Consider the following 10,723-nt stretch of genomic DNA (forward strand, 5'->3'; position numbering starts at 1 on the left):
CACCATTCCCTGATTGGTTCACTGGCTCCGCCCACTTAACAGGAAAACAACGCGAAAACGATTTTAAATTAGGAACGTGCCCTACCTTAAGTATAAATATGAACTAGCACTATGTATGTTATTTAAAATACAGTATTCATTTTTGATTGGTTGAAATTTATTAATCAAACAAAATATATAAACTTTTGATTTTTCTGATCTTCAAGTGGCGTGTTGAAATGAAATACAGAAACGTATAAAACCATACGCGTTAACAAATGTACCATGTTATGGTGTACGTATAGTACTTACCGGAGAGTCGTTTTTTAATAACAATCCTGCAGTGCGTGTTGCCTAGCAACAGGCGGAGAGGGGGCAGGTTAGCCGCCGCGTCGCCGAACGCCTTCGCCTCTATTCTAGCACTCTGCCATTCCAATTCCTACAAAAAAACACTTAATGTGAAAAATACATTTTATAACAATATTAACATAGTTTATACCACTCAGGAATAATGTAGCATTATTCCAGTAAAGTAATTTTTAACCTAAGCCCATTAGTTTTTGAGTTTATTGGTTACAAACACACAAAGTTAATACAAATCTATTCGTTTAATACTCTCACCTTGAATATCAAAAGTTGTCCAGTATCGGGAGATTTGATTCTCGTCAGTCTAAGATCTCCCTTCCGACCTTCTGGTGTGCGAGACTCCACTGTTACTCTTGAGATCTGAAAAAATACAGGAAAAGCGATTATAAAGACAATAATCAATATATTAATCGAGTCTTTATGATCGATATTCAATTGTATGTATATTGCTTTCGTTATAAGGTTTTGTAGAATTCTAATAAATCTTAATGAAAAAACTCCCTTAAAAATGTCCCTTTAACTAATGTAAACGGTCTACTGTGCTGGGGAACTAGGACTTCTATACATTGTGTTATAAACATATTGCGAAGTCTGCACTGCTTTGGCTTCATGTTACGTATTTATTCTTTAAATATTGCTAATTCGTACTAAATCAATTTTGAATAGTAATCTATTGTACGATAATAAGAGAATCACATGAACACTTTAATATGTACGTTTTTACAAGGAAACCGCTATAAACAATAGGAATCGCTCACCTGAACACTACTGGTAAAGGCATCACAATTGAAGTCAACTTGTACTTGGTTCACAGCCACCGAAATACCATCTATAACCTGAACATAATAAGGTGCTTAATAGTATAACAAAAAACAAACGAATCAATTACAATTCATTTCATACCTCCTTGAATTTGTACATTTGACCTTGGTAAAGTTTTTATTGACTTATGATTACCTTGTGCAATATTTTTCAATTATTTTATTATTTACAAGCTTTCGCCCGTTACTCTGTCCAGGTGGAATTAAAAAAGTGAGTTGTCTGTGTTCTTCCAGACTATCCTCTATCTATAATATTATAATAAAGCGTAAACACATACTTCTTTGTTGCCTAAGATGTCAGCAATTACAGCATATTTTTGAATAATTCTTTTTTTAATAAAAAACCCTATAGTTACGTCACGCTTTAGACTATATATTTTAACGCCATTAAACTTAGGGGGTAAATATTTTTGATAGAAACCTTAATGTGGGAAAGAGACCATAAGTTGCTGCCAACATCAAGGAAGCAAGGTTGTCATCATGTCATGTTATTTTGACATTTGCAATTGATAACTTGACAAATGTGAAGAACAAAATTATTTTTTTATACTTTTATGCGGATGAAGTCGCATGGGAACAGCTAGTCTAAGCTAAATTTCATCGCGATTCGTTTAGCCGTTTAGGCTACAAACTCTAACATCCATCTATCTATCTAAACTGTCACATTTAAAATATTAGTATGATTATTTTCTCTATCAATGAGACAATTCAACTTTATTACATAATATACCTAAAGTACAATCGCGGAAATTCGCGGTGTTCCACTTTGTGAAAAATTGCTTTGATCTTTGACGAGACAAACATCGCCTCCAACAAATAACTAATTAGCTAGCGAGTGCAAGCTAAAAAAGCTTTGTATCACCAACTCGTTTCAAAATGTTCAAGCCATTGTAGTTTTTTAGGTGGAACACCGCCAGTTACCCCGATTGTACATAACTTACCTTATGTATGTAGCTGTACTTTCCGGGTGCGGGCATGGTGCCTGCAGCACCAGGGTTCATCACACGAGGCTCTGTACACACCTCCAATGCTATGTGTACTTCGTCTAGATTCTGTAAATAGAATTTGTCGACTATTAGACTATTGTAAGACATTTCCTAGCACAAGCCTTAAGCGTAGATACAATGGTTAAAAAAATATTGTAAATATAAAAAATACGATTGGTTTTAATTTAAATTTATATCAGTACTAATATAATAAAGAGGAAAAGTTTGTATTTTTGGATTTTTATATGTAGTGTAATAACTCTAAAACTACTGAGCCGATTTCAAAAATTCTTTTACCATTAAAAAGCTACGTTATCAGTGAGTAGATGCTTTGTTTTTTTATTATAGCTTTAATATTACGCGGGCGAAGACGCGAGCAAAAAATAGTAATAAATATATGGGGAATCTATCACACGAACCTCAGATAAATTACAAATACATTTGTGTTTATTCTATTCTCTTTCTCCATTTTAATTAAATTCTCTGTATGTTTAAAACCTTAACATAAATAGCGACAATTGCAACAGACCTCACTGGAATTCCCAATTTATATGCGGATTGTAAAACTTTATCCTGGCAAGTCACGTGGAGAAATTGCGTACTTAAACTTCGAAGTTAGGATATTTCGTTAGATTATTTAAATTAGTCATTTATATGCAGAACAATCTATTATTTCCTGTTACTGTTAATCATACTTATATTATAATCTATATGATAGCTGTATAATACTGATATATTATGTACTTTTGAATAAATACAATCAAAAGTGGGACTTAGTTCTGAGGTTATCAACATATTAGATTTATGTTCTTACGATTGTAGCGTTTACTAATATTATTAACTAGCTTTCGCCCGCGATTCCGTCCGCGAGGAATTAAAAAAAAACGAAACTGAGTAGCCTATATGTTCTTCCAGATTATCCTGTACGTCTATACCAAATTTCATCGAAATCCGTTCAGCTGTTTAGGCTACAAACTCTAACCATCTAAACTTTCACAAATATAATATTATAATATAATAGTATGAAGTATAATAGTAAAGTTTAGATGGATGGATGTTTGTTAGAGTTTATAGCCTAAACTGCTAAGCGGATCTCGATGAAATTTGGTATAGATGTAGAGGATAGTCTGGAACAACATATAGGCTACTTGCTTGTGTTTTTTTTCCACACGGATGGAGTCACGGGCAATATCTAGTTTTATATAATTAAAATCTTGTATGAACAAAGCAAGAAACAAAGACTAAGAGCCAAGGCTAGTCAGTGGCGTGGATTTAATTCATTGAATAATTCATGATTTAGGGCTGTATTTAACTTTGGATTCTTGTTTATCTTATATACGGAAACACAAGAGTTTGGAACGTGGGGTTTCGACCGAAATACAAATGTTTATTATTACTTTGAAATACAATCAATCAAATAAACAAAGTAGACTCTAAACGAAGTCGTTATTTTAACGGATATAACGACTTTTAGACTAAAACTTTTTTTTTTAAATATGATGTTATTTGAAAGTTAAGTAAGACCTAGTCAGTGATATCACCATCTGCCTCCTTATCTTACTCCTGTAAGGTCAGCGCAACAGGTTTTTGTCCTCCACATAACTATCATACGTCATCTCAGTCATCACTCCCTTCATTATGTCACCTTTCACGCAATCCATCATCTTTCTAGATCTTTCTAGATCGATCTTTATGCTGTACCCTTAATCATCTATGAGAGAAAATTCATTTAACCGTCATGTTTAGGTATACATATTTTTTAATATTAGTAGATTTTTGTTAATTCACTAATATTTCCTTTAACCATTCCAACTAAGCTCTAGGTTTGTGTTAGGATATGGTTCACGACAGTCGAATGGCGGGATTCGAACCCTCGACCTCAAGATCTCAAGTCCGTACCCCAATCCATTAGGCTATTGGCGCTTAGTTTTGTTAATTTTGAATGATGTTACATGATGTATTTAAGCATTAAGTACGATACAATAACAAATATAGTAAATATTAAAAACAGTATTGCATAGCTTATTAGTTTTCTATAGAAAATTTGGCAGTGTTCAAAGTGGTACTAAAATAGTTTCCTGCTTTTGTTCGTGAATTGTATTGCGTTGTTTATAAATTTAGTTATAAGTAACTTACAATAGAGAGAAAACGTAATTCTTAGAACTATTTGGTAATGTACCAAATTCACGTCGCTCCTATTAGTTACCATAAACGTACTCGTGGTTTATATTGAAATATTTCAGTCAACCTCAAACCTCAATGAACTGGCCAGATACGTGACTACATTTTTATTACATCTCCCGACAAATAATAAATTAGGACATAAAATATTATATAAAATATAAACGAATATATATTAAATGAATTCAGTTAAATATAAAGTTAAAAAGACAAATGATTCAAACTTAAAAACAAGCATAGTATATTGCATATGAATTGGCACGTCATCGTGACTAAGCCACTTGTGTCTTATGTGCCAACTCAAACCCCGCAAACAATTATTATGTAGTCAAAAGTAGTTATGTCTAAAATCCTTATATCAAAAAGTTCAGTATTATTTTTAAACTTGTTTTATCTCAATGTCGAATAAAAATAAAACTGCATTTTTATCAATAGGGGTCACTGACCGGACTGTCTACACAATGGTGACTTATATGGCTTCCAGAAAAACAATGATGTCTATACCCTTCATGCTATAGCAATATTCTTGTTAGAAATATGACATGAACTACAAAGATGAACTACCCTTAAAAATCCTGTGTTATTTATTTATTTTTATTTATTTACAATAGGAAGCCAATGTCTCACATGAAATAAGTTATGTTTGATGAAGAAAAATAATTATAACTGAAACACAATATCATGGATACACTTACAGGCTAACACAACATTATGATAAAAAACAAAAGTTTTACATGACAAAGAATCAAAAACTAAGACTCACTACAAAAAAGAAAAATAACTTAATGTCCTAAGGTGTGTGATCTTTATTGAAATAATAATTTTTTAATTTTAGTTTTAATTAAGGAATTTGAATCATTAAATATATCAATGTTTGATTGCTTAGAGATTTTGTTATAATTGTGTGAAAGACGATATAGGGATTATATTTTATTTATCTATTTATCACCTTCAAATCTCCTTGAATGCAAAGATGTAAAGCAGATTCACATAAATATAAAAAAATAACACTCATAAATGATAAGTTAAGAAGTCAATAATCAATCAATTTAAGTAAAAGAATAATATTTCAATAAAAATATTTCCATTTTATTTCATTACTAGCTTTCGCCCATGACTCCGTCTGTGTGGAATTAAAAAAATAATAAAAACATAGCCTATGTTACTCACATTTAAGTTACCTTTGTAATAGTTAAATTATTTTTGAAATCAGCCGAAGTAGTTTTTATGTAAATCAAATACAAATACATACAAAAATCCAAATCTTTCCTCTTAATAATATTAGAATAGACTAGCTTTCGCCCGTGACTCTGTCTGAGTGGTATTAAAAATAAATACAAATAGTCTATGTGGTATCCCAGAAAATGCTCTATGACTGTACCAAATTTCATCAGAGATAAGCAGTTTCGGAGATACTTCCTAACATTAATTCAAACATACAAACTTTTACATTCTTATATTAGTATTAGACAACTTATTTAATTGATACTGTCGCTTTTAACTCAGAGCAATACTTCTCGTCAAGACTTAGGTTGCGCGCCAATCTATCCATACTTCTAGTGACATTGACAGCTGTCAGCTAGGGACGTGACGTTTATGCCGATAATCTTGAGTTGCGCCAATTCTATAGCACGGTACTAATTTTATTCCTAACATTAGTAAGATTATTATAAAATCACCTTACCAAAACAATAGGAACTGTTTTCAGTTTGGTCCATTGTATTCTGAATGATACTCGATTGCATTTTGCTGAACTCAACCGCACCCATGCTGGTAACTCTAACAGATCTGTAAGTAGATCCTCGTCCAAAGTCAAGTCTTGGAGTTCTCCAGAACCTCGAAGTGCTGACAATGAGATCTGTTCTGGTGATAGATTCTTTGTGTATCTGGTAAAGACAAATATAAATTTATTCTACATGAACATTACAAAACAAAAATCCTTTAGAAAATAAAAAGTAATCTTATTCTTGTTAATTTTATGAGCAATAGACAAAATATTATATTTCATCTAAGTATATAAGTAATATTGGTATTTGTTTTTGCTAACATAACATATCAAAATGTATTTTTTAACTGTTTGCCTGCTTTAAAATATTGTTACAAGTACTAGTAATCTAATCAGCATAAATAGACCTGAACTGTCACATTAGAAATCCAATTAGTATGTTAGGTAAAAAGTACAACTTAGTATTTAAGCTACGAAATTGTTTAATAAAAATACTGTGAAACATTTTTGTTTACGACTTTTACATTACTATGCCTATTTTATTATAATTATGGAATATTCATCATGCTCTGTACTTGAACAAGACTTCTACAATCTTCTTCTTTGATCAAAACTGTTTTGTTTATTTAACTCCGATTCTGTATTATCAAATGTCCTAATTTATGGATATTATTATAATTATGAGAATTCTTACCTTGATAAATGTTTCAACAGCTGATTCTTTATAATAGTAACCATTTTCGGCGTTAATTTAATAAAGTCTATCTAATTATCATGGATGTTATTTAAATAACATATTTTCCACTGAAACAATTTTTCCAATAGTTAAAGTTCTTTCTTTTCTTTTGCGATGTGGTGAAGTCGAAGTGAATGAATTGAACTTAAAATTGACAACTGAATGAATGTAGAGTGACAGGTGTCATGTAAAAATTAGTGATGCCCTTAGATGAGAAACGATGTTTCGAATAGAAAATCGATGTGCTTGTTTGTGTTTTTTGTTGAAGTTGACATGAAAACTCTTTCATGAAAAAAGAAGAAAAAACATATACATTGACACTTGTAAAGTGACGTGAAAAAAATTAATTAAGAAAAAATGTAATATGTCATAAATATCTGTCGTGAAGTATAAAATTAAATAAACTGTGTTATATATCTCTGCTTTCAATATTTTAATTATATTATTTTTACGGATCATGTTAATACTATTTAAGACAAACCATTAAAACTGATAATGTATCTCAAACAAACTACAAAGCCTATGAACACAGGCATATTTATTAAGTAATTGTTTATAAAAAAAAGTATTTTGAATACAGTTACCAATGTTGTACATGTATCAGAACGTAACCAGGCAACAAACTGAATGGCGCGAGTTTTGTTTACATGTTGTTGAGTTCATTATTGATTTTATAAAATAGTAAAGAATAAAGATTGGTACTTGCTCCTTTCAAGGTGTTTAGTATTTAAAAAACACGGTGCCTCGTGAATAAAACACCTGGCTGTTTTTAACGAAAGTTGAATTTACGCCGTTTAAAAAACAATACATTTTGACATGTAATATCATTTGTTGTCAGATTTATATTTTGCATAGTGCCAGAATTCTTTTAAGGTTGTTTTGCTTTGCTAATACAAAAATATATTGCTTGTGTATATTGTTTTAACCAATCGGACAATTTTGAAAAGTTTTCTCATATAATTATTTAATTGCTTTCATTATCACGTATACAAAACCTTTACTGTAAGTGTTTATAGTGTATTGTTAGGTCTAGTTATAAAAATAGATGTAAGTAGTCAATATTGTGCACATTTAATGTTATCTGTTCAATTTTTTAGCAAGAATTTGCACGCTTCAAAGCACGATGTCACGTAGCGAGATCAAAGTAGGCGCTAGAACGGAAAGTAGTGAGTACATTGATATGGACTTTTCTTCTGGTGACTCAAATAAAATGAAACCTAAACAGTTCTATCGGGAGGAGAATAATAACGAGGCCGATGAGCTATCGAAAGATTTCACGGAGATGGGATGTATAGTTGACGCTGTGAAACGACCACCTAACATCTGCGTAGAGACTTGTGTATACGAGGATTCCGATTCAGGCAACGATAAGTCAGAAGTGGAGACAAAAGATAATGAAGATGACATTTATTCCGACGAGTTTGAAGAAGATAAGAGCGAAATAGAAGAAGCTACGAAAGAAAGAAAAGAACAAAGTAAATCTGAACATAATATTATCAAGGAAACTCCATCAAGCCCACCGCTTGTCAAATTATCAAAAAGTCTATCAAATAGTTCTACTAATAAACAACTATCTTCGTCAGCACAATCAACTAATTATGGGTAAGTATTTTTAGTTAGGAACTGAAGAATTTGTGGACTTTAAAAATCCGTTTTTTTAATTGGTATTTGATGTTTTACGTCCTAGTTCGATATCAATCCCTCCAACCCGTCGTGTCAACATGTCTTTCACGAACGAGCGACTGCGTGAGATTGAAAGGCACAACCACATTTTACTTAACAAGATACTGAGCGCTCGTAACTCACGCAAGTCTTCGATACCTCCGCGCGAACAACCCGCGAGGAATCCTGTACCTGCGGCTGCTGTACACCGCAAGTTGCAACAGAAGAAAATAGACCACGACAACATGGTGAGAAACAATCTCTTAACCAGGAGATGTTTTACAAAGTGTATGGTTTTGTGCACTGCCTGCATTAGTCTAGGTCATGGTTGGCGTCCGCCTAGGGCGCCTAACACGGAGGACGCCACAAATCTGTGAATTACTCTAACATAACATTCTTAAGGGGATTCTTTACAGTCATATGTCTTAGATGTCTCGCCTAGGTCGCTACATCTCAGAGAAAATAGAACTCACTGGTCTCCTGATAGCTATATTAACGTACTCTATCTGTCTGTAAACTTAAATTTATCTACTCTGTGATACTTGTTGTTGGCAATAGGTTTCTATTAATAACAATAAAATAAAACATTGTGTTAAAAATATATTTAAATGCTATAATATCCAGATCCTCCTGAAGAAAATTCAGCGCGCCAAGTCGTCGGCGTGCAGCTTGCGGCGTTGATACAGAAGGCGCGTCGGCTGCGCTTGCGCAGGTCGGCGCTACACTCTGCCTACCCACTTTGTTGCACGCCAACCTATACGTGATCGTCAATATATTTTATATTATTGTTTACATGATGGCTTTTATTTAAACCTCATAAACTTATATTTATAAGGGCCTGTCCCACCACTGGCTGATAGAGAGTCAGATAGCTTAAAATGACCTCACTTTCGGATAAGAAAATAAAATCCGATAGCTTCATAATATATTTTACACGTTTTTTTGGATTGTGACAATTTGGTGGAACAGGTCCTAAATCTTGTGTATTATAATAAAAAAATAACATCTTTAACAAAACCATTAAAAAATAGAAATATACTTTCGTCTTTAAGTTCATCATGAAAGGCACTCTTTTATTTCTTTTTTTAGGATTGTTTAAGTAACTTAAACTCTCGATAAGGCATTTAAAATTCTTACTATGGAAATATTAAAATATCAAAATTATTCCTTTACATGTAATGCAATGGAGATAATAGCAATGAATTGCAAATATCAGTGGTGTGAAGGACACATAATAAAAACATGTCCGCTGGGGAGACGCATCGCATCACTACAGTCAGAGGTCATTCGTGATTCGTAAACAATATCACAGTTACATTGCACACATAAAACGTAAATAAAATAACATTGTAAACAACGTAACAATCATTATTTACAAGGCTTATGATTTATATGCTAGGTTTATTTTATTTTTATACAGTATTTCATAAACAATTTATACACTAGGTAAAATAAAAGATATTACAAAAATAATTCATCTTCCTGTCGCAAGATGGCGTTAGTAGTCATTTCAAAATTTCCTTGCTAATATTATATTCCATTCGTATAATCGTTGGACTATTGCTGTTATTTATTTCAATAAAAATCTGTAGTAGTTAATATTGATACGCGAGTGTTTACTACAAATCTTGATTCAAATGCCCGGTTATTTTCATTCAAGAGTCAAGAGGAAACGAGAAAACGAGTAAGTAAATCATCCTTTTACGGTTCTCATAACAATGTATTACATAAAGAAATCTGAATCATCTCGAGGTTGACTCACAGGAAACCCATGAAAACAATATTACGATTGTATATTGTTTAGTGACATTACAATAAAATGAATGAAGATATGATGTCATGTATTCAAAACATAGTAAAACGCTTCGATACATTAAAGTGCATGGTTTGTAAATGTTTGATTTTAATTACAAATGGGACAGAGTATCATTGACACAAATATCTACACATAACCTCAAAAAAAATATGTTGACAATCAACCATATTTGAAAGTTAAAAATTATTTAATTTCAAATAAACCATAATGTTCTTTATTTAAAAGTACTGCAGTTTAACATCGCTTATTTATCAAGAAATTAGATAACTAAATATAGCTTATCACAGTCGTCTACGTAGTTTCAATTAATACGCAATAACTATCTAAAAATAACAACAAACAATAATCTACAACTTTATCTTGCAGTATTTATCGTACGACATACATGATAAACGTTCACAAAACAATACACTTATAATTGAATTTTTAATTAAAACCATATAGGATTAC

At 31.8% G+C, this 10,723-nt stretch overlaps 2 protein-coding genes across 2 annotated transcripts in view; one reads left to right on the forward strand and one right to left on the reverse strand.

The window, feature by feature from the left end:
* Nucleotides 1–6,935, reverse strand: part of LOC106105330 (UHRF1-binding protein 1-like) — a 29,945-nt gene extending 23,010 nt beyond the window's left edge. The window contains exons 1-7 of the mRNA XM_013285621.1: nucleotides 6,754–6,935; nucleotides 6,018–6,219; nucleotides 2,108–2,218; nucleotides 1,104–1,181; nucleotides 601–705; nucleotides 292–418; nucleotides 23–81 (exon numbers count right to left, since the gene is read on the reverse strand). Coding sequence (XP_013141075.1) covers nucleotides 23–81; nucleotides 292–418; nucleotides 601–705; nucleotides 1,104–1,181; nucleotides 2,108–2,218; nucleotides 6,018–6,219; nucleotides 6,754–6,797 — 726 coding nt within the window. The 5' untranslated portion in view covers nucleotides 6,798–6,935. The remainder of the gene's footprint in view (nucleotides 1–22; nucleotides 82–291; nucleotides 419–600; nucleotides 706–1,103; nucleotides 1,182–2,107; nucleotides 2,219–6,017; nucleotides 6,220–6,753) is intronic.
* A 689-nt stretch (nucleotides 6,936–7,624) lies between these two features.
* LOC106105413 (cilia- and flagella-associated protein 97-like) lies at nucleotides 7,625–9,249 on the forward strand. The gene is made up of 4 exons (XM_013285707.1): nucleotides 7,625–7,797; nucleotides 7,893–8,397; nucleotides 8,483–8,705; nucleotides 9,082–9,249. Exons 2-4 carry the CDS (start codon nucleotides 7,919–7,921, stop codon nucleotides 9,136–9,138), a joined length of 759 nt encoding a protein of 252 aa, XP_013141161.1. The 5' UTR covers nucleotides 7,625–7,797; nucleotides 7,893–7,918; the 3' UTR covers nucleotides 9,139–9,249.
* Nucleotides 9,250–10,723: the final 1,474 nt, after the last annotated feature.

Source organism: Papilio polytes, unplaced genomic scaffold, assembly GCF_000836215.1.
Source record: "Papilio polytes unplaced genomic scaffold, Ppol_1.0 DF822845.1, whole genome shotgun sequence".
In the NCBI taxonomy this organism is placed as follows: domain Eukaryota; kingdom Metazoa; phylum Arthropoda; class Insecta; order Lepidoptera; family Papilionidae; genus Papilio; species Papilio polytes.

Excerpts from the sequence above, each read along its gene's own strand:
- LOC106105413 (XM_013285707.1), top strand. The coding sequence starts at position 7,919 with ATGTCACGTAGCGAGATCAAAGTAGGCGCTAGAACGGAAAGTAGTGAG. Across the intron at positions 8,398-8,482 it reads GCACAATCAACTAATTATGG|TTCGATATCAATCCCTCCAA; the intron begins GTAAGTATTTTT and ends TTTACGTCCTAG. Across the intron at positions 8,706-9,081 it reads AAATAGACCACGACAACATG|ATCCTCCTGAAGAAAATTCA; the intron begins GTGAGAAACAAT and ends TATAATATCCAG.